Source organism: Phoca vitulina, unplaced genomic scaffold (assembly GCF_004348235.1).
Source record: "Phoca vitulina isolate PV1807 unplaced genomic scaffold, GSC_HSeal_1.0 scaffold29, whole genome shotgun sequence".
Taxonomy (NCBI): domain Eukaryota; kingdom Metazoa; phylum Chordata; class Mammalia; order Carnivora; family Phocidae; genus Phoca; species Phoca vitulina.
In genome coordinates, this window is record NW_022589732.1 from 15,505,268 (window position 1) to 15,530,740 (window position 25,473).

Genomic DNA, 25,473 nt, shown 5'->3' on the forward strand with positions numbered 1-25,473 from the left:
CCATGGTCCTCTGTTGATATAGCAATCCTTGTGCTTACAGCACTTTACAATACTTGTTCATGTTTGTCTCCCTTTCTAGACTGTGAGATTAGTCTCCACTGCAGTGTCTGACACACACTAGTTGCTTAATACACACAGAAGGCAGTGTGAGAGGAAGGAATGTGTGTCACATAATCTGAAAGGATAGGGATGTCCCCAGGGCTGGAAGAACAGCCCATGCAAAAGCTGAGTGTTGCTTCTGAGTGATGACTACACTAGCTTGATTTCATGGCTAACGGAGCCGTTGCGGCATTAATTGGGACTTCGTTAATTTTGAAGGAATTACAAATCGGATCTTTTATTTTATACCATTTATCAACAGAGTTTGTTCAACTTAAATACTGTGATATAAGCAAGACCAAGCATTTCAGGTAACCATTATACACTTGACAACTAACCCTTTCCATATAAACAACTGATGGACTGAATTAGAAAATATTCTCATCTGTTCATTAAAACAGATTTCCCTTAAGATCTATACTGAGGAGCAATTTATGAGCATAGTTCTACTAGATTCCTGAAGGCAATAAAACAATTTCTTTTAATGTGCTTTATGATTCAGTCAAGCCAACTCTTGTCAGCAGGACTTAGTTAATTTGAATTAACTATATTTAAGTCTTGGCATTATAGATTGAGAGCAGAGTGATTCATTCAAATGGTGTGTCTTTGTAGCTTGTCTCATAAAATTGCCGGAAACACAGAGAAAACTGATGCTGTGTTGAAGGAGATGAAGGAGATGTCCCTGATACACTTTGGCCTCTAGATATGAACCGTAGTGAGCTTGGTGACTTACTACCTGTAGGGGGGCTGTAGCAAGAGCCCTGACTTTCAATAGGCAGCCCCTCCCAACTTGCCCCTCCTCCTTGTCCTTAAAAAAAAAAAAGCTAACTTCTATACACATATACCCATAGAGCTTTCCTGTGACATAAGGGATTTAAATGAAGAGACTATAAGGCCAGTCATGGAAGGTCATCCTGTTAGAACAGAAGGGTATTATCTGGGGAGGGAATCTTTCTACACATGATCACACATCTATTGGGAAAGCAAAGAGGCCATTAATGCTGGGCTGTGCTGCACAAACAGGGCCTTAGGCATTTCTTCCAGCTCCGATTTTTGTACTACTCTGCTAAAAAATTCCTGGAACTGGGGTTTCAAGGAATTGATGAGGCTTTGGGAAAAGCTGAGGTGAGTATGAAGGCCTCCCCTCCCATCAGAGAGCAATGTTGGGCTCCTGAGACAGATGATGTCCTTTCCTGAGCTTCCCCAGGGGTGGAGCCATAGCTGGGCATATAGACATAAGATCTAGGAGTTCCAGTAGCTTCCTCCTGCAAAGACCCGCGGCAGATTATTCTGGGGCCACCACTGCTGTGGTTTCCGCCTCCAAGCCAGGCTAAAATCAAGGTGGCCTGATATCCTGGACTGAACAAGAAGGCAATACTCTGGACTTGGATGGAAACCCCTGGTTCTGTATGTTCAAATTGTGTCTCTTCATTGACACACTTGTGTCTCATCCATCTTGCAATTTCCTTCCTTTGCATTTCTGCCATTTTTTCCTAGTTGCACTAAGCTTAGGTATGAGGATTTCACTGCTAAACTGCCCTTCCAGGTTGTGTTTACAGGGCTTAGAGTGCAAACCTCTGCAAAGGGGTCTGGGAGGACAACTTTAGTCTTCCTGGCCCTCTCCTAAGCAGTGATTTCTGAAATCATGGTTCTTTTATATATTTAAATATAAATATATATTAAAACATCTATATAAAACATACGTATATATAAGCATATATATAAACATTTTCTACTTTATACTTGTATTATATATTTTGAATATTTACATTCCTGTAAATACAGGAATACATTGGCTGACTCTCCTGAGTGACTCTCCTGATTGGCATCTCCTCTTCTCTGAGATGCCCCTTTCCTTCTGCATTTCGTCCCACTTCATTTAACAGGTATTTGTTGATCCACTATGAATAACACCTGTATCTCAGGCCCTTTGGGCGAGTTAAAGATGAAAATCACACTGCCCACCCTCAAGTCCTTATAATTTGATAGGAGAAAGTAGAAAGAACACAAATGACTGTAAATGATCATTATTCTATTTTTGAGCACCTGCTATATGTTTGGTGCTTTAAATAATAACATTTCATTTAATCCTTGCAAACCTTGTAAAATAATGGTATCCCCCATCCCCATCCTGTTGAGGAATTTCCTTACGGTTATACTGCTAGTAAGTGCAGAGTTGGGATTCAAACCTGGGTCACTATCTCCAAGAGCGTCTTCCATGAGCTGCACTACTGTATCAGGAGGCCTCTCCGTGCAGATCATAAAGGCAGATGCCATAAAAGTGATGTGAGGTTCCAAGAAGGAGCTGAACCTGGGCAGGCTTTGGAAACACATTTGAGATAGGTGTGCTTGTTTACATCTCCCGAGCAGCAGATGCTGAGGTAGAATTAAATGTGCAAGAGATTTACTGAGGGATATGCCTGTGACAGACAAAGGAGAAAAAGCAGGAGAAGCTTCAGATTTCAACACAGGAAAGAAGATCGGGTAGGAAGAGTCTCAGATGGCAACACCGTTCTGAGAAAGTTTCAGCCAGGCCAAAGGGACATCCTTAAGCCAAGGTCAGCTATCAGAGGAGTCCCGCGTTGCACAGGGATAGATCTGTATGAGGACCCCTGCTCATCATTACGCTCGGTCACAAGCTACCCTGTGTAGCTCCGCTGGATCCAGAAGGACAGCAGCGAGAGCAGTGAGTCCGCTGTGCTCTGTACCACAGCAGAGCTGAGCAGTGCGTTTTCACGGCTGCCATGACAGGCTTAGAAGAATTGGCTAAATTTCAGAGATAGCTATGTTGAGAATGACATTTGAGACAGCACACTTTCTATAGAACACTAGTCTCTTGAGAGACTTCGTAAAAAAAACTAAACTGCGAACACATTGCATTCTTCTTTCAGAGAGTCATCATGCACATTAATTCAAGGCTCTGAGAAATTCCACTTAAAGAATGGGTTAACTAATCCAGCAGCTCCCAAATCTATTTGATCACAGAGTTCTTTCTATATATGTAAATTCCATTAATGCACTGTGTAAATAGTGGCCAAGAAAACTCTGAAAGCTCTGTGCTTGCTTAGAAAGTTAGGTTAGGCCATATTGTGGAGGGCTTTAGCCTGTTTAACCTGGTGCATTGGTGGCTTTATGGAGGGATTCTGAAGAGGGGAGTCATGCACTCAGTTGTGTTATCTGGCGGTAGTGTGTAGTGAGGACTGGAGCAAGAGGGTGGTCCTCAAAGTTAATCCCTGATTACTTACAGCCATAATGAGCCTCAGGATTTCCCCCAGTCTCCAGACAGAGCCTGTGAATCACTTGAAATATCATTGCTTTCCTTCCAGCCAAAAGGTCTAGGAGAACTCAACTGGTGGGAGGGATGGTGGGTCACCCAGTAGCAAACTGACCAACCTCCTCCAGCCAGAAATAATGGCCTATTGTGCCTCTGGCTTCTTCATCAGCTTCCCTCTGTTCTGAGTGTCCAGGCGGCTGCCAGCCAAGTTGTCCTTGTGACTTTCCCAGGCCTCAGAACTCTCCCTCATCCTCCTTCCACTGCCTCCCACACCAGTCCAAGAGATGCAGGGCAGCCACATAGTAGATGCAGGCAGCCATGGGATCCGAGTCGTGAGACATTCTCAGCAGTGTCCCAGTGACAAGTCCGTGGAGAAGCCAGCGTTCCTCTCCCTTCATTGTGGAGGTTCATGCCCCTGCTATAAATTTACCAGGGAAAATTTTTGAAGCCAACTGATATCATGTTAATGCACCATGACAAGGATGGTCCAAAGCAGTGGACTCTTTGAATGTTCCATAAACACGATTAATTTCCCTCAACGGGTAAGGCTTTGACCGTGGGGAGGCAATGTGAATGGTGGTTAAGAGCGTATGCCCTGGACTTAGACAGAGCTGGGTTTAAATTTTGTCTGCACCCACTGAAAGAACTAGCTCTGCATCCTGGACCAGTTACCTAACCTCTGTAGGTTCATGTTTCTTATCTACAACAGATCTCTTTATACTAGGTGTTTCATGGCGTTGTTGTAAGAATTTTAAAAAGCATATGAAGTGTTTAGAACAGTGCCTGGCACAGAGAAAGTGCCTGATATGTGCTTGATTGCCTGATAAGTGCCTGAAAGCCATGATTACTTTGATCTCAGGGTCATGAGATTAAGCCCTGAGTTGGGCTCCATGGTCAGCGGGGAGTCTGCATGAGATTTTCTCTCTCCCTCCCCCAAAGCCCTTCCCCCACTGATTCTCTGTCTCTCAGATAAACAAATAAGTCTTTACAAAAAACAAATATTAAACTCTAGCTAATGATATGCATAATAAAGTATTTACAGGTAAAGTGTACTAATGTCTGCAACTAACTTTGAAATTTGCATTTGGAAGGGTAAGATGGATTGATGAATGGATAGATGGATAGATATGGAATAAAAACAAATAAAATAAAATGGCAATTGTAGAATCTAGATAGTAGATATATGGCATCCATTATGCATTTCTTTCAACTTTTCTATATGTTTGGAAATTTTCATAATAAAATACTGGGAAACTTTGTAATAAATGCCATAAGGTAACAAATGCCATAGAAGTTCAGAGAAAGTAAAAGCCGATAAGTCAGAAAACACTGGAGTCGGGCTTTAAAAGGATTCAGAGGGTTTAACTCAAAACGTGGAGGGGGGTGTTGGGGAAACATTCTAGGTGGGATGAGCAGCATGAGCAAAGGCAGCGAGACTGAAAACACTGATTTGGGAATTGTCTGTGACCTGAATTAGCGCAGGTGGTAGGTAGGAAATATGACTGTGATGGAAGGCAGAGCAGAATCGTGGTCCTATTCCTTATACCAGGGACCTCATGCTACGGGCAAATGGGAGCCACTGAAATTTCTTGGGCAGGAGTCTCTTTTCATTTTCCCTGTCACTTTGGGCTAAGCTTTTCCATAAGGAAGGTGTGAGCTTTTCCAAGGAACAAAACAACGTTTCGCCAGTGTTCTAATTGGAGCTCTGAGCATGAGCACAGGTTGCTGACTGCGTGATATATAGCAAAGTCCTTTTATATCAGTCTCTGCTTCAAACCAGAGTTATTCCACCAGAATAGCACCTGGAAGGGACTACATGAAACTTACACTTCCTTTGTGTTCTGACTATTAAGCTGTAACGCCACTATCTTCTTTAATCATCACATCTTATATTAAATAGTAAATCGAAATAGAGTCCACATTGCCTGTGATCTGGAGAGCTGTAGAATGCTTCTTCTTTCCCCTAGTCACTGCTGGGCTTTGATAGGCAGTCTAAATCAGTGATTTTCATGCTTTGGTGTACCTGAAAATGATAGCTCAAAGTTACGTGCACAAAACCCGGCACACTGTCCTTTATGCACAATTTCAGAGATTTTTCACAGGTACTGGCTTGACTTTTGAGCCCAGTTAATCCTAGCATGCCCCTCACCTCCAGCCATGGCTCGTAATTCCCCCCAATTTTTTTTTTTTTTTTAAGATTTTATTTATTTATTTGACAGAGAGAGAGCACATGAGAGGGGGGAGGGTCGGGAGGGTCAGAGGGAGAAGCAGACTCCCTGCCGAGCAGGGAGCCCGATGTGGGACTCGATCCAGGGACTCCAGGATCATGACCTGAGCAGAAGGCAGTCGCTTAACCAACTGAGCCACCCAGGCGCCCTCCCCCAAATATTTTAAGTCCCTCTATTCACTTGCGCCCTCCTTAGTTTTCACCCCAGTCCTATCTGTGCTTCCTTCTTTCGGTTTTGCCCTCTCACTGCTGCCCTCCTTGCCACCCTCTCACTTGATGCCCTCTAGAACCTTGTTCTAATGTAAATAAACTACTCTACGTCTTCAGCTTCACCGCTGAATGCTCTTTCACTCTTCTCACCTTAACAAAAAAGGACCTTTACCCACAGATGTTCTGTCTTGCCAGAGGGAAGGCTGTTCATTCTCCCATGCCCTCTTGCACTGAAGGGCTGGACCTGGGGATGGGAAGGGTGGCCACTTTTTTTACTCCTCCTATAAAATCACCCTCCTATGAAATTACCTCCATCATCAGTTCTCCCATCCTCTACTTGTTATCCTTTATGACCAGCTTCCTGGTTACTCCCCTGTGTTCCCTGAGGACTTTGGCATCTGACTCCCAGTTTTCCGCTCTACCTCTTATCATAGCAACATCCTGGTGACTTCAGTATCCCTTCCAGTAACTTGTGCCTATCCCACCATTGTGTATTGAATGTGTGCAGGGCAGTTAGCTCCAACAACATAGCCTCACCTGTCATCTTTGACCTCCTCAACTCCAGTGAACTTCACTTCCACTCTACCCTTCCATGGCTACTCACCACCCAGAATGCTCAACTGCTAAACCTTACATCTCAGTGTGCCACATTCTAACCAGAACCACAGCTTACAGTCCTCCCTCTCTCTCTCATCTCAATATGTGTTTGTTTCAATCACATGAAGATTCCCAGTCCTTAGCTCCAGCACTGTCCTTAGACCTGGGCAAGAGGGCCCTCCCACCCTGGGCCTCATACTTTAGAGGGCCCCACTCAAACCCTTCTCAGATTGTGCCTATTCCTATGGGGTGAGGAGTCTGCAGGGCCAAAGAAACATGCCCACATGCTCACCCTATCCATAGCTGGACCAAACTCTGGATACAGAAGATCTGTCTTCCCCACTGAAACAGTCCTGAGCTTGCTTCTGGGGCCTGCATGGATTTCCTTCCCAGAGTCTTTTCTCTTGAGCATGGATTGAACTGCCAGTGACACACCCCTAAGCCCACGGAGTGGTCAAGGAGTGTGTGTATGTGAGGGGGGACAGAGTGGACGTGTGGGTTGGGGTGTACCCCTCACACTGTGGGACAGAGCCTGGGGCAGGAAAAGAGGGAATGTGAATCTCGGGCTGTCTCTCCCTATGTGACCTCATCTGGCACAGGCAGCAACAGGACTGAGTCCTAATAAGAAACCTTCAAAATTTGCCTGGCTGGATTTCAGAACTGCTATGGACTCCTGTGTATGTCCTGTTTACCCCTTTTTGACCAGGGTGTCTTTAGCAGTCATCCTGTGCCTATCCTACCCCATGTATGTTGGACGTATATATGTGGGGGGCGGGGCAGACAGCTTGTCTCTTTAGTTCATAGGTCTTCAGGTCAAGAGGAACTGTACTGGAGTTGCTGTCCTTAAGGAAATAGACCTGAGAAGCCTCTTGCTGATGCTACAAAGGCTGGAGGTTTGGGAGAGGTCTTGGGAGGGAGTTAATATATTTTCCATGCAGGAGAAATGTAAATAATGTGACCAGATTGTGGTGATTTAAAATGTATCCACAAATTCTTTGACACTCCTTTCAAAATGCGGAGCCTAATTTCTTTCCTCTTGAGCATGGACTGGCCATAATAACCCCTAACAAACAGAATAAGGCAGAAATGACAGTATGATTTCTGAGGCTGGATCATATAAGATATTGAGGCTTTGGTCTCTCTCTCTCTCTCGGATCACCTGCTCTGGGAGAAGCCAACTGCCATGACATGAGGACACTCAAGCAGCCCTAGGGAGAGATGCACATGGTGAAGAACTGAGGCCTCTTGCTAAGAGCCACATGAGGGAGCCATCTCGGAAACAGATCCTATAGCACAGCCAACCCTTCAGATGACTGTAGCCCCAGCTAACATCTTGACTGCAATCTCGGTGGGAGGCCCTGAGCTATTATGCCAATTTCTAACCCACAGAAACTTTCAGATAATAAAATGTTTGTTGTTTTAAGATATTAAAACATTCCACTCACTGCTCTCCCCCTTTGGCTTCCAGGAAGGTACTCCCTCCTGAATTTTCTTTTAGTCTCCTGGCTAGTCGGCTTGCCCCTGGAATACCAATACTCCTAAAGGCTTCTACTATCTTTATTGCTATCCCATCTCTTATTGACTTTAATCACAGCCATGGATAGTCATAATTAAAACTAAAATTTTCATGCCAGTGTCTCCTACCCTTTCTCCTAGGCTTCAGTCGTCCACTGGACAACTCCATTTAAAGATTTTATTTATTTATTTGACACACAGAGAGAGAGAGCACAAGCAGGGGGAGCGGCAGAGGGAGAGGGAGAAGCAGGCTCTCCACAGAGCAGGGAGCCTGATGTGGGGCTCGATCCCAGGACCCGGGGATCACGACCCAAGCCAAAGGCAGCCACTTAACTGACTGCACCACCCAGGCACCCCTGGATAACTCCATTTAGATGTGGCCCCGGCTCCTCATACTTATCTGAAATGGAATCATCCTCTTTCCTCTGACTTCCTCGTCGTCCAACCTCACACCTGTTCCTCTTCCTGTAGCCCTTACAACGTTGAGCGGAACCTTTTTTCTCCCAGTTGTTTAGGTCAGAAATGTTGCTCCCAGCTATACTAGATTGTTCTTCACTTGCCGCTTTTAGAACCTTCAGAATTTGACTCCACCCAACATCTTTAGATTCATCTCTCAACTTTGCCTACAGGTTTTTCCAGCTTTACTTAATTACTTGTAGTTGCCAAATGATTCTTGCTACTTGAAGCACGTATGGCTTCGCACATGCCTCTTTCTAGAATTTTGCTTTTCTAGTCCTTGACCTATTGGCTTTTTAATTTTGTTCAGTTCTCCTTTCAGACTTTAGGGCAGGTGTCTTCTCAGTTTGACAATGCCCACAAATCTCTGTGCTTGCATTTAGCACTGTGTTTGCAATTCCTGGATTCCCTATCCTTTGTCGTGGGACAGCTTTCCATGGAGTTTCTCCGTGTCTTGTGACTGCTTTTATCCCAAACTATCTTTTCAAGATGTCTGCATAGCAAACAGCCTTGGAAGATAGAGGTAGTGTCTCTCTCTGGGGCGGAGGGCAGATTTTATTTCTTGAGAAGTATATCTCATACACATACACATAGTGTGCACAGCTTCTATGTAGGGTGTTCTGAATCACCCCTGGGGACAGAGAGGACCAGGGGAACTAATTCAAACATGAACCTTGTGGTGCCTGCCATGCTACAAATAATAAAGTTCTTTGTCTCTGGCCTTCGAGTCTCGTGTCTTCTGCCAGCATTTATGAACCTATGAAACTATGGCAGACTAACTTGTTAGATTAACTTGCAAGAATGGTAAAATCTTGGACTCTTCATAGTTCTTGACACCTCTACACACACTGGACCATAAGTGCCCTGAGAGCAGGAAGTGCAGCTCAGTGGACTCTGCTTCCCCTATGGGTGACACAAGGTAGTTAGTTGCTCTTTAAGTAGTGGCTGCTACTAATGCTGCTTTGGTCTAAAGAGCTTTGATATTTTGGGGGGTTTTGTTGTTGTTGGGTTTTTTGTTTTTGAGAGAGAGCGAGCGAGCACACATGCAAGCAGGGCAGGGGCAGAGGGAGAGAGAGAATCCTAAGCATCCTCCATGCCCAACTCAGAGTCCAGAATCTAATGAGGGGCTCCATCTCACCACCCTCAGATCATGACCTGAGCCGAAATCAAGAGTCTGACGCTTAACTGAGTGAAACACCCAGGTGCCCTGAAAGGGCTGCTTAACTGATTGAGCCACCTAGGCACCCCAAAAGGGCTTTGAATGAAAGCATTAGAATGTATTTACTGAATCCAACTTTGAAATAAATTGCCATCATTCTTCTCCTGGTTATTAGGTATTGTGTACATTCCTTGCGTTACTAGAGGCTAGAGCCTCAGGTCTGTGTTTTGTGGCAAAATGAAATTCTCTGAGGGTTAAAAATGCTACAGATAGGGGCGCCTGGGTGGCTCAGTCGTTAAGCGTCTGCCTTCGGCTCAGGTCATGATCCCAGGGTCCTGGGATCGAGCCCCGCATCGGGCTCCCTGCTCCGTGGGGAGCCTGCTTCTCCCTCTCCCACTCCCCCTGCTTGTGTTCCCTCTCTCGCTGTGTCTCTCTCTGTCAAATAAATAAATAAAATCTTAAAAAAAAAATGCTACAGATAGTTCACAGCGTGAATAAACCCTACTGCAGGTAATGGAGATAACTGAGCACAGACTAGGTTTTCCAGGAAGGTAGTGTGTTACGCTGCATCTGGGATGAGACCTCGGTCTCTGCCATTAGCTTCACAAAAGGCCAGAGCAAACAAGTTCCAGTGCAGCCAGGCTGATTTCCGCTCAACCTGTCTGAGCTTGAATGAAGGAATTAATCAGTGTTTTGATGCCTGAGCAAAGACTCTTCCTTTGCTAACCCGTTACAGGAGCAGTTCCAACCGTGACCAGGCAAGGTTGCTGGCTGGGCTTGCACACGGGAGGGAGTCCACCAGGATGCACCTGTAATCTGGGTTTGCCTTGTGAAGTCTATCTAGTTATCGTCTGGTTTAGGAGGAAGGTGGAATCTCGGAAGCATTTGAGCAGAGGCGGCTTTCAGAGCCAGAGGAGATGGGGGTTGGGGGAGGTTTTGCTCATTGTGTGTGGCTGAATGGCTATTAAAGACCACTTCGTCTCATTTAAACTTGTCATTTTATTGATGAGGAAACTGCGATATCGTAAGGATAAAATTCTAAGACTATATTTTCAGGGATCATTTCTATAGTTCGTAAGGATAAAATTCTGTGATGGGCGATTGATTCCAGAGCTTCAACTGACCCTATTTCTCATTAGACGGCTCATTTTTTCTTGTTCCCTTCGCTTCCTCACTCTTCGTGCACACTCAGGGAACTCGAGTGCAACATTCTAATGCCTGGTCAGAAAGATTCCTAAATTTTCTAGCAGGCTTGACTCATCAAGACAGCTCCGGTTGGGCGAGTGTGCAAAGCAGTCCGATCCCCTAAACCCGGAGGAGGAGGCAGAAGAGGAACCCAAAGGCGTGAAGCGAGGAAAAGGGGCGGGGCACCCTGAGGCAGGCTCAAATTTGTTCAGGGAGGGGCAGCCCAGGAGAGCCTTTCCCGCGGAGTCCGGCCCCGCATGGCAATTACACCTCAGTGGGAGGTAGACGAGGGAAGCGAGTGCGCTTGGGGCTGGAGGTGGCGCCCCTGGGCCGCATTCGCTCCCCATGGGCCTGGAGAGAGATTCTTTCAGAAGTGCACGCTGCACTTGCTCAGGGTAGACCCGGTAACGCTCAGCTGACTCCTTCCAGACGCCCCGTACGGAGACTGTCTCTGCAGAGTACGGGAACCACGGCTAAGGGGAGCTGGAGAGTTGTACGTGACCCCCGTGCTGCGCAGCCGCGCCCAGTGGCGCCCGGCCCCGCGCGGGCACGCGCCTGACGCCCCACCCCGCCCCTGAGGAGCGCGCGCCGGGCCTCCGCCCCATCCTCCGCACGCGCAGTCCCTACCGCGCTGCCTCCGCCGTTCCCCGCCCCCTCGCCTTCGGGGCTGCCCTCGTCGCTGCCTGACCCGAGGTCCAGCAGCTTCTGCCTTTCCGGCCCCCACCAACGGAGAGAAGCAGCCCACCCCGGGGTCGGGGGTGCGTTCGGTCCTCGTGGCCGTTCTGGAGCAGGTTGGGGTGGGCAGCGGGCGGCGTTGCGGGGGCCGGCGCGACGGACAGCCGCGGGGGCATCGGCGGGGTCCTGGCGGGGGGAGGACAGGGTTGCGGCGGGCGGAACGGTGTCTCCTTCACTTCGCCCTCCAGTCGGGGAAGCTGCAGCCCGACCCTGAGCGAGCCCAGCGGCCTCAGCTGCGAGCGGAGCGGCGGTAGCGGCCCCTCTCAGGAGACCACCAGGTACGCTGCGCCCGCGTCACTTGGCTGCCTAGGCCCGGGCGGCCAAACAGGACACTTGAACCAGACTCGGGGTCGGCCCTGGCTCCCTAAGATGGCCGCGCTGCCCCGCGGCTCCTCGCCTGTCTCTGTTTGAGATCCCCTTCTCGCCCCTTGACCTGCCTCTGACCCCCGCTGACCGCACTTCTTGTCCCTCCCGCCAGATCACCTCTTCCTGTGGCCTCGCCATGGCGACCTCCGGACAGAGCTGCGCGCGGCGTAAGTAGAGCCGAGATCTCTGCGGGATGGGGCGGGGTTGGCTGGACAGTCGAAGCCAGAAAACCGCAACTTCTTTCTCCTCATCTCTCCAGGGACTTGGAGGTTCTCCCCTTTCGGTAGCCACTCTACCGTCTGACTCCCCTCGCTCTGCGGAGGAGGGGCTGGGCTGCGAGATTTCGTTGGAGGGTCTAGGCCAGGGGAGTTGGGTCTTTGGCCGCATTCACTTTTAGTTCTTGGACGTGCCTTTGACGAACTCAGAAGCAAAAAGTTACTAACTGTTGGGTTCGGCCTTTGGAGGATTGGGTCACTCTTTTAGAGGAAGTAGTAACCCCCTTTGTAAGAGCGCAAGGTCATTACATGTGCTCCTAAGGGCGTGGACGTGCTGTGTAGAATGAATGAGCTGGTGTAACCACCTCAGATCGCTCGTCCTTAAGCCGCGTAGCATTGGCCGAGGACTTGAGTGCCATATTAATATGCTTGAAGTGCCATTTGATATTTAGTTGATGTAGACACTAGTGAAACCTAGATGATCGTGTTTTTTTCTAAGTTCCAACATTTAAATGTCCATAGTGTTAATTACCTTTTTCTTCCCACTCTAGGATATTGGTTTAAGAACTCACTGAGGGCACTGAGAGATCCGTTGGGGAGAGGGCTTGTCTTAGGTTTTGGTTTTATGTCATTTGCTTAAATCAGCCCATTCCAGTGAATTTTGAATGATATATCTGTGTGTATAGATATATTTATGTGTATGTGTTTGATTCTTTGTACTAGTTCGGTCCTAAGAGGTGAGAGGCTGTAGGTACTGTGTAAAGTTAGGAATAGAACGTCTGTTTTTTGGGTTTTGGAAGGAATCTCCCAAGTTTGTATAGCCACCTACCGTGGTTATCCATTTTAGAAATAAAACTTTATTGGTGATATCTCACAGATCATTATAGTTTTACTGTAGCTCCTGGTAGTATCAAAAACATCTTCAACAAGTTGGACTGCTTGAATTTAAGTCTAGTTCCTGGACAGAAAGTGGAAGAACGGAAAGGTTAACACTGGAATGTTTCTTCCCACCAGCAATGTGTATTCCTCCATCATATGCTGACCTTGGCAAAGCTGCCAGAGATATTTTCAACAAAGGATTTGGTAAGAATTTTTTTTTTTTTTCCCCCTTTCAGATCAGAAGTGAAAATGTGTTTGGATTGCTTGGGGAAATTACTGATTTTTTCAAATTGTAAATATCTTGCTGTATTAGTTCATTTATTAGATACATTTTAGATAAAGTTTCTGTTAAAATAGTACTGTAATAATCCACATCTCCCTCTAGCCCGGTTTCCTCCAATTTTTTCAGACTGTACTTTAAGGATTTTATCTGTAAGAAAAAAAACAACTGTGCTTTCATTTCCTTCAGATCTAGTTTAGGCCTTGGTTGACTAGAATTATGATGTATTACTGTTTTGCTTTTGTGGTGACTCCTAGTGGGTTATGAGTTTTTTAAAATGAATTTGGGTTTTCTTCTTGGAGGTTTTATTCCACATAAACTCCCTCTACATTATTTCCCTAGTTATTTAGATTATTTATCCCAAAGGAAGATACCTTTTTGGGATAATTGTTTTAAATGGCTGTATTATAATAAACTCTTGGCTATTCTGAGATTTAAGTTGAGTTGATTTTCTGATCTGTTATTTAGGTTTTAAAATGGTTTGAAAGCAAATTTTTCTTTTGCCAAGTATACACCAGCACACTAGGCAAAGCTGCATAAAGATGTTCTGTGCTGTATATATTAGTTTATGTAGGATAATTAAAATTGTTTCCATTTAAATATGTTGTATCATTCCACATTTTTATGCCCCTCTGAACGTATGAAGTCTTTCTGTTTTTTTTATGTGTTGTCAGCTATTGGTATGCACCTTTTATACAAAAGAATCATTTTGATATCTTTTGCTCTCTACCTGAAGGTTTTGGGTTGGTGAAACTGGATGTGAAAACAAAGTCATGCAGTGGTGTGGTGAGTGTTAGATAACTCATAAATTCTGATGACCCTATATATAATTTTTCAACCCATAAAATAGTCACCACTGAAAAATGTCTACCCATTTATCTTGAAGAGGCAGAAGTTAATTTTGTTTTAAGGGATTTGAATGAAACTTGATTTACTTGGGCTTTGGATATGATTTCTGATTTTCAGGTGGTCCTTTGCCATATTACTGTGCATGCATAAGGAACTCAGAAAAGACTGGTTCTTTGGGACTGTTTACTCAGTAAGATTACAAGCTTGAAGTCAGGAAACCTCTTACACCTTTTTGTAATCCTTACTTTTTATGTCTAGTAAGCATTATGAGTTCTGGGCATAAAAATACTCAGTAACTCTTAATTGAAGTGTACTAATCATTTATATAAAGGGCATATTCAAGCAGCCTTCTCTGGAAGATTTCCATATGAATTTAGAGAGTCCTGATTTGACTATTTTTAAAGATGGTAATATTTTGGTGTTTGGATATCTTGATTCTGCCTAACTCAAAGAAAGTAAAATAAAATTTAATTTTGTGGAATTTTTTTTTTTCTTCAAAAAAATTTTGAGACTGGGAATGGGTATAGTGTGTGAATATTGAATATTGCTGGTTATTTTGATAAATTCTTGCTGTAATTGTTAACTCCCTTAGTGCATATAACTGATATTTATTAAAATTATTCATGTTGTAATTTCTTAATGCCCAGACTTGGATTTCTAGGGTTTTGTATTGGGTCATATCTGTCATTTGGCTTCTTTGGTCTGGAAGGAAGCCTGAGTATATTCACTGTGGTTGAGTGATTTACTTGGTCAAGGTACAGAGCAGTGACTTAGTGTTTGTTTTTTGTGTTCCCACTCTTAACCTCTTGAGGTCCCTTATAAACACTTGCTGTGCACTAGTTGAGACACAAAAGGCCTTCCAAAAGGAAGACTCAATCCCTGTGTTTAAAAAGCTTATCACTTGCTGGTTGGAGATATAAAATAAATTTTAAACTGGGGAACACTGAGAGAAGCATGTCTAGTACTAGATTGGTTAATCATAATCTTTGTTGGAGAGAAAAGGATTTTTGTGGACAGGGTTAAAGTTTTATGGAATTAGGTTTGAGATCCTGAAGGATATATATGATCTGGATTCCATATAGTTTTTTTGATTTCTGTTTAATGTGTATCTCAATGTGGTACTGATCTTGTAGTATGTACCTGGCTGCAAATAAGTCCTATTAACAGCTGGTTCTGTTTTCTCACGTAAACTGCAGAGGTGTCCAGTTCATTCCAGAATGTAGAAGCCAGAGTATTTGGTGATGGAGTGAAGGGTGTAAGCTTGGCCATGGTATCATCTGGCCCAATTCAGGTCCCACTGTATGATCTTGATTTTGTGTCTTGAGGATTCCTTGGGTTTATATAGGCTGGCTCATAATCTATAGGCTGTCTGGAGGCAGAGGGTGGGGCCTCAAGAGTCATTAATCATTGTCGTTCAGGATTAAAAATTTCTACTACACATTCTCCATTCCTAGTATCTGCTAGAAGAATATGCTCTATATGTATTGTTTTAATAATGCTTTTCTTTTGTATAGAGCACAGGAAAATGTGCAAAGCTTTCATAGTGCCAGTCCAACTTAATCCTCCAGCAGTAGATTTGTTTTTACACTTGAGGAAACTGAGACCCAGAAAAGTTTAAGCGTCTTCCTCAGTGTTATTCATTTAGCAAATGACAGCCAGAACTAGATGCCAGGACTCCTCTAATTTTGTATCCAGTGTTTTTTCCTAACATAATCCGGTGCTTTTTAATATGGGCGTTGAATGCCAAGCTTTGACTTGAAATTCCTGTTAAAGTGTCTTATTTCAGGAGATTGAGTCTGTCTTACTGCAGAGCAGTAGTTATACAAATGTTTTCTAAGTGAAGGATGATTGGCTTTTTCTCCTGTTGATACAGTTTTTGGTATTTTCTCACTCTTGCAGGCATCACAATTTCAGGTCGAGTTTTCTTTACTAGTTTGGATCAGCTGTTTTCTTTAGATTTGGCTTGTCAGTGGCCAAAGTATGTAGCCATCATTAGCAGACAAATTGTGAATCAGAATGCTCAGATGGTATTTCACTCTTTTGTCTTGGAAGTTTGCCTATCTACCGAGCTAGATGTTCTGTAGCAGATTTTAAATTTCAGTAAGCCCTCCATATTATACCTTCCTTTTCACTTGGTGTACAGTTAGTTATTTGTATTTGCTATAAACATAAGATTATATAATGCACTTCAAATTGATACCTGTATTAAGTGGATTGGTTTTTAACTGATATTATCTATTGTACTTAATATAGTTTACATTATGCATGATATAAACCAGTTGTAGTATAAATCTCTTATAATTCCCTTTCCCTACTTTTTTCTTTTTAAATGAGAATGTTCAAGATTGTTGGGAAGGTGTGAAATCTGGTGAAGACTCTTTATCTCAGAAAAACAGAATATTGGGGTCACCGAAGATTTTAAATCTTTTCTCATGGCATGAACTCCTACAGTGGGGTGCTTTCCTTTTAAGAATTTTCAGGAAACAGATTTGCCTGGGTGGCTCAGTCAGTTGAGCGTCTGCATTTGGCTCAGGTCATGATCCTCTCAAGTTGAGCGCCTAGGGTTCCCTGCTCAGCGGGGATCCTGCTTCTCCCTCTTCCCGCTCTCCACTAGGGCCCTCTCTGTCTATCTCTTGCTCTCAAATAAATAAAATCTTAAAAAAAAAAAAAAAGAATTTTCAGGAAACATTTCCTAATAGTGCGTCAGTTATTATGAATGCTCATTTTAGTGATGGGGGTCTGTGATTAACCATACTTTCCTTTATAGTGTTTTATTTAATATCAGGCAGATTGGATACAGTACTAAAATGTTCGTTCCTCCCCTCTCCCATCCTGATTCTTGAATTCCAAATAAAATCATCTTAGCGGAAGTTTCCTTAAAAGGTGTTCAGTTTGTTTGTTGAGAATTAGATACAGGTTAACTTGTCGTTGATTGGTTGAAAATGTAAGTGTAAGTAAGGTGGCAGTTAGTAACTGACAGGCTAATTTGTTATTTTTGTACATACAGTAGCAGAGTGTAGAAGTATTTCGGAAACTAGAAAAAAGGATTAGTGAAATTACTGTGTTTCAGTGGGCTTTTTGTGTAAGTTAGGCAGTGATTCTTCCAGGCTTACAAGAAAGTTCACGAAGTCATTTATTGTCTTACTAGGAATTCTCAACGTCTGGTTCATCTAATACAGACACTGGTAAAGTTACTGGAACCTTGGAGACCAAATATAAATGGTGTGAGTATGGTCTGACTTTCACAGAAAAATGGAACACTGATAACACTCTGGGAACAGAAATCGCAATTGAAGATCAGGTAACATTTTCAACATGTGTCTTAATATTAGTTTATTTTTGTATTTCAGAAAGGAAATATAGCTGAAAACAAATTCTTTTTCTTTCAAAATAGATTTGTCAAGGTTTGAAACTGACATTTGATACCACCTTTTCACCAAACACGGGGTAAGCATGGACAGACATTTTTGTTTGCTTTAAATTTCATTTTTATCTTTAAGTAATCTCTACACCCAATATGGGGCTCGCACTCACAGCCCTGAGATCAAGAGTCGCATGCTCTACCAACTTGAGCCAGCCAGGTGCCCCTTTATCTGCTTTAAATTTAAAAACATTTCTCTCCTGTTTCTTTAGGAAAGATGCACATTTAGTGTTTGATAGCTTACTTAACTGCCTTGTGGTGGTGAATTTCTGTTTCTGCCTTTGGAGCATGATGAGTATTATGGTTGCTATTGTTGGCTTCCCTTCAGATATTTGCCTCTTTTCATTGTGGACTAACTTGGGTAATTAACATGTTTCTAATAGGCTTTGTGACTGATTATTAGTCCTGCAAAAGCAGTCTTCTCATGGTGGTGGAAGTAATCCCATGTACCCTTGTTTTTAAGCTCATTGAGCTATATTTTCTTTACCTCTTAGGATTATGCTACTACTTTACTCCCCAGTTACACTGTAGTTCATAAATTTGTCTTGTGCCCTTTGTGCAGAAGTTATGTATGTAAATCTTTCCCACTGGCATCAGTTTTAAGTCAGTTTGTTCTTTTTTCAGAAAGAAAAGTGGTAAAATCAAGTCTTCTTACAAGAGAGAGTGTATAAACCTTGGTTGTGATGTTGACTTTGATTTTGCTGGACCTGCAATCCATGGTTCAGCTGTCTTTGGTTACGAGGGCTGGCTTGCTGGGTACCAGATGACTTTTGACAGTGCCAAATCAAAGCTGACAAGAAATAACTTTGCAGTGGGCTACAGGACTGGGGACTTCCAACTACACACTAATGTGTGAGTATCTCTTTTCTGGGATTATTGTGATGTAGGACCTGGGGATGACACTGATGTCACCTGTCGGCTCTTATGAATCTAGGTACAATCTAAAGGATTTCTCTTGACACAAAAAGATCATCATCCTTGGGCATTTCTGGGCATCTCTCAAAGTATATAGTAAAAAATGTTAGTCTGACTTTACAGTGCTGAGAGAGTAATTGTTTATTTTATATGAGGCTTGATGTGCTTTGGATTTTTAGAAAAGGCTAAGATGTTACCAAATGACCAGTGTGTTCATTTGACTTAATTGTGATATGTGAGATACTGAGTTGGTGGGATTGCCTAAAATGTATGGTTTTTTTACCTAACCCATATTAGATGTATATGTGAAAAGGACTTAATTTTTTCCCTTATAAAATAAAGGATTGGTAAATAACAGAAGTACAAAGAAGAAAACCAAAACTTCTCATGGCCCCACCACCTAGATATATAATCTTTGTTAGTTGTTAATGTTTGAGAGTTTCATCTTTTTTATATGTGTGTGTGTGTGTGTACACACACATACAAAATACATACCAGCCTGGTTTATAATTCCTTCCTACCTTAATACATTTTAATAATTTATGTATTCTACAGCATTATGTATTCTACAGCATGATTGTTAGTGGCTGTGTGGTAATTCTGCTGGATGGGTGTATCATGATTCATATGACCTCTTATTTTGGGGCATAGGTTGAGATAAAGACCTTTTAAAACTTTCACGTTTTCAGTGGAATACTACAGACCCGTGTGAGCAATGCCTTTTATTTAATTATAATGCTACAATATCAGCCTAGTGCCATAGACATTACATTGTCTATTCTAGATTTACAAATTTAAAATATCTTACAGCAATGATGGGACAGAATTTGGAGGATCAATTTATCAAAAAGTATGTGAAGATCTTGACACTTCAGTAAACCTTGCTTGGACATCAGGTACCAACAGCACTCGCTTTGGCATTGCAGCCAAATATCAGTTGGATCCCACTGCTTCCATTTCTGTGAGTACTACTGTGGGCTTAGAATGGGGTCTTCGGTTGTGGGAATTCCATCTTTGGGTATATTGTGCTGAAAATTTGAACTGTGGTTCACACAATCCCTAGTTGACTCACAGATTGGGATTAGAATTTGTAATGCTGTGTGCATTTTTTGTGGAGGCAGTGTTAGAAGTTTGATATCCAGGTCACAGGAGTTTAACTCAAAAGCTGCTCAGTTTAGTGTAGATGATAACCCTGAGCTCCAAGCTGGTCTAAGCCCAGGGAAGCCACTGTTTGGGGCCCCAGGCCAGGAGTAATAGTATTTTAATTGTTACTTTGTCTTTCTGTGTGGAATAATAGTACTCTGTTACTTTGACTTTGTCTTGAGGGTTTACAAAATATTTTTTAGATTTGATCTTAGGGGTCAGTGGTGCAAATGCCATTTTGCAGGTGGAGATACCAAAGCTTCGAAGGAAAAGGACTTAGATCACTGCTAGGGAAGGAGAGCGGGAAGAAGGGCTTGCGTGTCTTTTGATCTCCCTCCTGTCTAGGGTGACCAGCTAGCTCATCCTGCTTTGCCTGGGACTATTCCAGCCTTAGCATTAAAAGTCCTGCACCCCAAGGACTCCCTCCTGCCTACCCTGGGTTCGTTGTGGTGGATGACCGCCCTGCTCCTGTCCTTGGGCTTTTTTGCTGCTGCCTCCTCCAGTCGTCATGGGTTTGGGGCAGGAGGGAGTGCAGTGTCTGACTGTAGAGGCGCTGGCTCTGGTTTCAGCAGCTGTTGTGTGTGTCAGGTCAGGCGCTGCCTGGTAGTGTACGTACTGGGAATGAAAGAACGTTAAACCTTTCTGTTACATAAAGTGATAATTCATTCCTGAGAGCAATGTTTTTTGAAAATTTGGGCAGTTAAGCTTTAGCCCCATTCTTATTTTATGTTAGCAGCTGTCATCAGAGAGCATGGGAAGCATCCAGAATGCTTGTCCCATTGGCAAGGCAGTGATTCATTTATTTTTCCCTACTCTGCTTCTCATTGCACTGTAGTGGTGAAAACCTTAGGATTCACACAGTACACTACTCCCTGGTAGCTGCGTTGCTCTTCTCTTCAAATGTATGTCTGTGGCAGCAACACGGATTTAACACGAGCCAGTGTAGTGCTCTCACAGTCTAAAATGGGAAGGCAGCTTTGGATCTGTGTGCCATTGAGTGACTTCTGGGGACTCGTTTGGAAATGTATCTAGTATTTCCCACCCAAGTATGCTGCTGTGCCCCCAATTAAGCATCACCCCGAAGTATTGCTTAATGTCCCATCACAGTTTGGTAGTTTACTTCTATTCTAACAGGAGAAACTTGTATCCAGTTGTCTGAGGCTCTTAATTTGTTGGACACAAGGTGGTCACTAGTGGGGCATTTCTTCCTTAGACTAATAGCTCATTGGTTATTGGTGGCTTCTGAAGACTTGGCTATCCTGCCACGTGAACACAAGTGCTGTTTATGTGACTTCTGCCTGTAGTTACATATTTCTCTCTGGACTGTTTCGATGTTACACATTATAAAAGAGTGAAGACATCAAATAATTTCCAATCTCTTTTGATCCCAGAGGCTGTCACCTTTTTACTACCAAGAATATTGTGTCCTACTGACAGTTTGACTTGGAGTTTAATGGATAAGAATTAAGTAGCACCTAGCTTCTGTTTGGCTTAGTAACAGTGTTAAATTTTATTTATTTTACTTCTCAAATGTTATGAAATCTTTATTTTATACAAGTCTTTTTTTAATTTAAATTCAATTAGCCAATGTATAGTACATCATTAGTTTTTGATGTAGTGTTCATTGATTTATTAGTTGTGTATAACACCCAGTACTAATCACAGCACGTACCCTCCTTAATGCCCATCACCCAGTTACCGCATCCCTCCACCCACCTCCCCTTCTGCAACCCTCAGTTTGTTTCCCAGAGTCAAGAGTCTCTCATGGTTTGTCTAAATTTTATTATTTCACATGTGAATAAAAAAGCGGAACACTTCATAATTGTATAGTAGGGAAACCTGCAGGGGCTTTGTCTCTCAATTCAAAAAAATTTTTTTACAGCTGTTTTTGCATTTTATTTCAGGCAAAAGTCAACAACTCTAGTTTAATTGGAGTGGGCTACACTCAGACTCTGAGACCTGGTAAGTATTCTTGATAAGTAGCATTGGTGTTTTTTTTTTTTTTTAGGTAGGATTGGTGTTTTAAAAATTATTTTTCATTTCTCAGATTCTTTGTAAACCTTTCAAAGAGTACGATGAACACGTTTACCTTTTGCCACAGTTTTATTTATTTTCTTTTGCTGGGCTGTTTGGAAGTTGCAGCTATCCTGACACTTCCCTAAATGCTTCAGCATGCGTCTATTCAGAAATGAGAACGTTCTGGTCTCCTGCATAACCATAATACCATGATCACACCTAAGAAATTTTTTTTTTTTTTTTAAAGATTTTATTTATTTATTTGAGAGAGAGAATGAAATAGAGCATGAGAGGGGGGAAGGGTCAGGGGGAGAAGCAGACTCCCTGCTGAGCAGGGAGCCCGATGTGGGACTCGATCCCGGGACTCCAGGATCATGACCTGAGCCGAAGGCAGTCGCTCAACCAACTGAGCCACCCAGGTGCCCCACACCTAAGAAATTTAATAGTTAGTCCGTATTATTATTTACTCTCCATTCTGTAGTCACTTTCCTCATTTGTACCTGAAATGCCTTCTAGTATTGTTTATTTCTCTAATCAAGGTTCACTCATTGCTCTCATTGTTTGGTCTCTGTAGTCTCATTTACTTTATGTAGTATTTTGAACCTTGTATTTTCTAGAGCAGTACTTACCAGACTTCAGTGTGCGTGAGTCACCTGGGGACTCTTGCTAAAATGTACATTCTGATCTGGAGTGAAGGGTTCTGTCTTTCTAACAAGCTCTTAGGTGATGCCAGCATCACTGGTTCTTGCCACCATTTGAATAGCAAGTTCTAAAGCACTTGGAACTTTTACCCCGTTCAAATAGGGATATTCCCCCAGACTTTGTATTTTGGCCTTTTTGAAACCTAAAGAAAAGACAAGTACGAAGAACACCTGTATACCCTTCCCCACATTCACTAATTAACATCTACCACATTTGTTTTCTCTCCATGTCTGCATACATAATCCCTTTTTTCCACAGTCTCTTTTCAGTTATTTAAATGTATGTTTTGTGGACATGCAGACAAATTACCCAGCACGCAAATTCCGAGAGTGACATTTTTCTTCATAACTACAATACCACTGTCACAGCTAAGGAAATTACCATTAGTTGAGCAATACAAATACGTAGTCTATATTCAGTTTCCCCCACTTGTCCCTTTATTGTAGTTGTCCTGGTCCAATTATGATTGTCTTTTAGTGTCTTATAGTCTGGATAGTGTTTTGAATGTTACTGTATTTTCTAGAGCACTTTGAACTTACTTTTAATGCTCTGTGACTTCACAGATCCCTTAACCTAGGATGGGACCACCTGAATTCTGTCTGGTATCTCTGGGACTCCCAAGTGCCCTCTGGTGGTTGGCACTAGTAGGTCATCTAGCAGGCTGAGGGAGGGACAGGCAGGCTCTGGGGTGATTATTAAAGACTGCAGACTCTTGAGGTGTTTCAGGCAAATCATGGTTGCCTGCCTTTTTTTTTTTACAGGTGTCAAGCTTACACTGTCTGCTCTGGTAGACGGGAAGAGCATCAATGCTGGAGGCCACAAACTTGGGCTTGCCCTTGAGTTGGAGGCTTAATCCAGCTGAAAGAAACCTCTGGGAATGGATATCAGAAGATTTGGCCTTAATATATTTCCAGTGTGACCAGCAGGCTCCCCCCTCCCTAAGAAGGTGATCAAATCAAAGGATGATCTAAACAAGAGCTGTATTTTAAATATTTAGACAGTTACTTGTTAGCTGGTTTCTAGTTGAATTGGTTATCTATCTAGTTACCAATGCTGCAGTCGTGCAGTCACCTATACATTATTTAAATGTATTTAACTGTTAAATGCGCTACCCACCAATAATGAAATAGACCTTTATGAAAACTGTGCAATTGTGTGCATGTTTGTTTTTATGTTCCTATTAACATTGAAAATTGCCATTGAATGAGATGGATCAGTGGAAGTTTTTAAGATGAGGTTAAAAAATTTTTGTTAAATTCAGCCCATCACTAGAATTACTTTTGGTATCCCCAGACATTACAGATTACGAATAAAAACAAGTATACATAATTAATGACTCCAAGTATTTGCAGAGTTTAAACATTTGCCAGGGTCAGCTCTCCCTTGTATCTCACTAGTAACCTTATTTTTTTGGTGAGCATTTTGCTTTTTACCTAAATCTGTGCCATAAAGTCCTCTGTGTCCCTAAAGTAACTCCACAAACTTTTTGGACTACAATAAAATGAGGATCTATGCCTTTATATTTCAGTTTGTAAGTTTGTCCAGAATTCCATTGGATCATTGAAGAGATGGTGCTGAAGGCTGCACACACACACCATACCCCTGTGAGCTCTTGCTGTGGGAAGTGAACTAGGCCCTGGGTGGGGCGGGGCGAGGTGTAGGCAAATGGAATGAGGGGTCAGTAACCAGAGGGACTTGAGAAGGGAGTATATGGGCCTCTGTGAGAGGTCATGAAGCGTTTCTTTCTAGGCAGACACTGAAACGGTTGGGCCTAAGTGTGAGACCAGAATCAATGCCTTCAGGCTTTGTGGCCACTGGCCTTCATCTGCACTGGGGCTGAATGACAGAAAGTAATTGATTCTGGTTGGAAAAGTAGGAAACAGCAAGTGTTTTTGATGGGAGAAAATAGTTTGAAGGGTGTGATCAGAGGTTAGAGAAGGGAGAGCTTTGTTCAACACATTTATACTGTTAGACCTGAGGTACCATTTGAAGCCTAAGAGGGAACAGGTAAGAAAATGTACTCTGAGACTCATTACCCAAAAAAGTGATACATGCTGAAAATTTCCAGGTCAGAAAGAATCTGATGAGAGATTAGGAGCTCAAGCAAGCTTTCCATTCTGGGCGATAAATGTTTGTGCTAAGGGACTGGCAAGAATGGCCTGTGTGAGTAAGACACATGTGATTTAATGGCAGACAGTTGGAATTTGAGCCAATCTGCTTGAGTCAGGATCTTTTGCTAGGTCAAACAAACAGGAAAAGATGTCTGCAAGTTAGGTATGAAAGCACATCTGCTTTTGGGATTCTCAAGAGAGGTGTGAAGTAGATCAGCAGACATCTCTGAAAGTCCACCTGGTGGGGAGGAACTGGTCATAGGCCTGTGACTTCTGAAGCCCCCTGGATGACCCACTGCCCCAGAACTAACAGGTGGCCTTCCCTCAGCTGTGGCTGGATTTTACCTGGTCCAGTACTCAGGATTGGGGTGTGGCACAAATGAGTTAGCAGTTGGTCAGAGATATGTTTAAAGTGGACGTATTTACCCAGGTGCATCCTGTAACGTTTTTAGCATGGGGGAGAGAGAAGGTTCCTGGGGCCCTGTGGGTTGCGTAAAATGCCAGGTATGTCCCAGGAGGTGTAGGATTATGGAATTTGCCAGCTATTGGCCCCTGTGGCCTTATTTCTAATAGTCTCCAGCTTTATAGCACTCAGGCCTAACCCAGGGGTGGCAAAACCTAATTGTATTCTAGGCTGAAGCAGTTTGTTGAAGAACACTTCATATTTGCACCTTATACTCATCTGTGTTGGTGTGGAGATAGGATCTTCCTGTGGGATTGGGATTAGGGCTGTCTAAATGGAGAGAAGTGAAGCACCTGGCTCCCTGTCCACCTCCTCTCATAGATGTTGGTGTGGGAAGGCCTAACTATATTCATCTTCCTGTGGGGAACTTTTTTTAAAAACTGCCATACTGATAGTCTCCTACCTCTAGGCCTACTTCACACCTTTCTGGCCAGTGATCCCACCCAGTCCCTCACCTTCCTCCAGGACTTCAGGGGGAGGACAGGATATATACTCCAACCTTGAGGTCCTCAGGTTTAAGTCAAGTGGCCTGGTTCTCAGAGGTGATGTCCACTGAGCAGAGCCTCCACTGCAGAGGTGAGGTCGAGCTGACAGTTCTGTGAAAACATGGGCAAATAGAACTGGCATAACCTATGAAAGCGCCCAGTGGCAAACCT

The 25,473-nt window shown here is 43.3% G+C and overlaps 1 protein-coding gene across 2 annotated transcripts; it reads left to right on the forward strand.

The window, feature by feature from the left end:
* The first annotated feature begins 11,364 nt into the window (after positions 1-11,364).
* Positions 11,365-23,763, forward strand: VDAC2 (voltage dependent anion channel 2). 2 transcript variants are annotated; one of them, XM_032423594.1, is made up of 11 exons: positions 11,365-11,480; positions 11,646-11,735; positions 11,936-11,990; positions 13,053-13,121; positions 13,934-13,983; positions 17,195-17,347; positions 17,441-17,493; positions 18,092-18,319; positions 19,193-19,343; positions 21,430-21,487; positions 23,005-23,763. In XM_032423594.1, the coding sequence occupies exons 3-11, from the start codon at positions 11,960-11,962 to the stop codon at positions 23,094-23,096; spliced, it is 885 nt and encodes a 294-aa protein (XP_032279485.1). In that variant the 5' UTR covers positions 11,365-11,480; positions 11,646-11,735; positions 11,936-11,959; the 3' UTR covers positions 23,097-23,763. The 2 variants fall into 2 exon arrangements, with proteins under 2 accessions (XP_032279485.1, XP_032279486.1); XM_032423595.1 differs by lacking the exon at positions 11,365-11,480 and adding an exon at positions 11,496-11,513.
* The last annotated feature ends 1,710 nt before the right edge of the window (positions 23,764-25,473 follow it).

Bases quoted from the DNA above. Each gene is read 5' to 3' on its own strand.
- VDAC2 (XM_032423594.1), top strand. From the start codon at position 11,960: ATGGCGACCTCCGGACAGAGCTGCGCGCGGC. The intron at 13,122-13,933 runs GTAAGAATTTTT...CTCTACCTGAAG, and splicing joins TATTTTCAACAAAGGATTTG to GTTTTGGGTTGGTGAAACTG. The intron at 19,344-21,429 runs GTGAGTACTACT...ATTTTATTTCAG, and splicing joins ATCCCACTGCTTCCATTTCT to GCAAAAGTCAACAACTCTAG.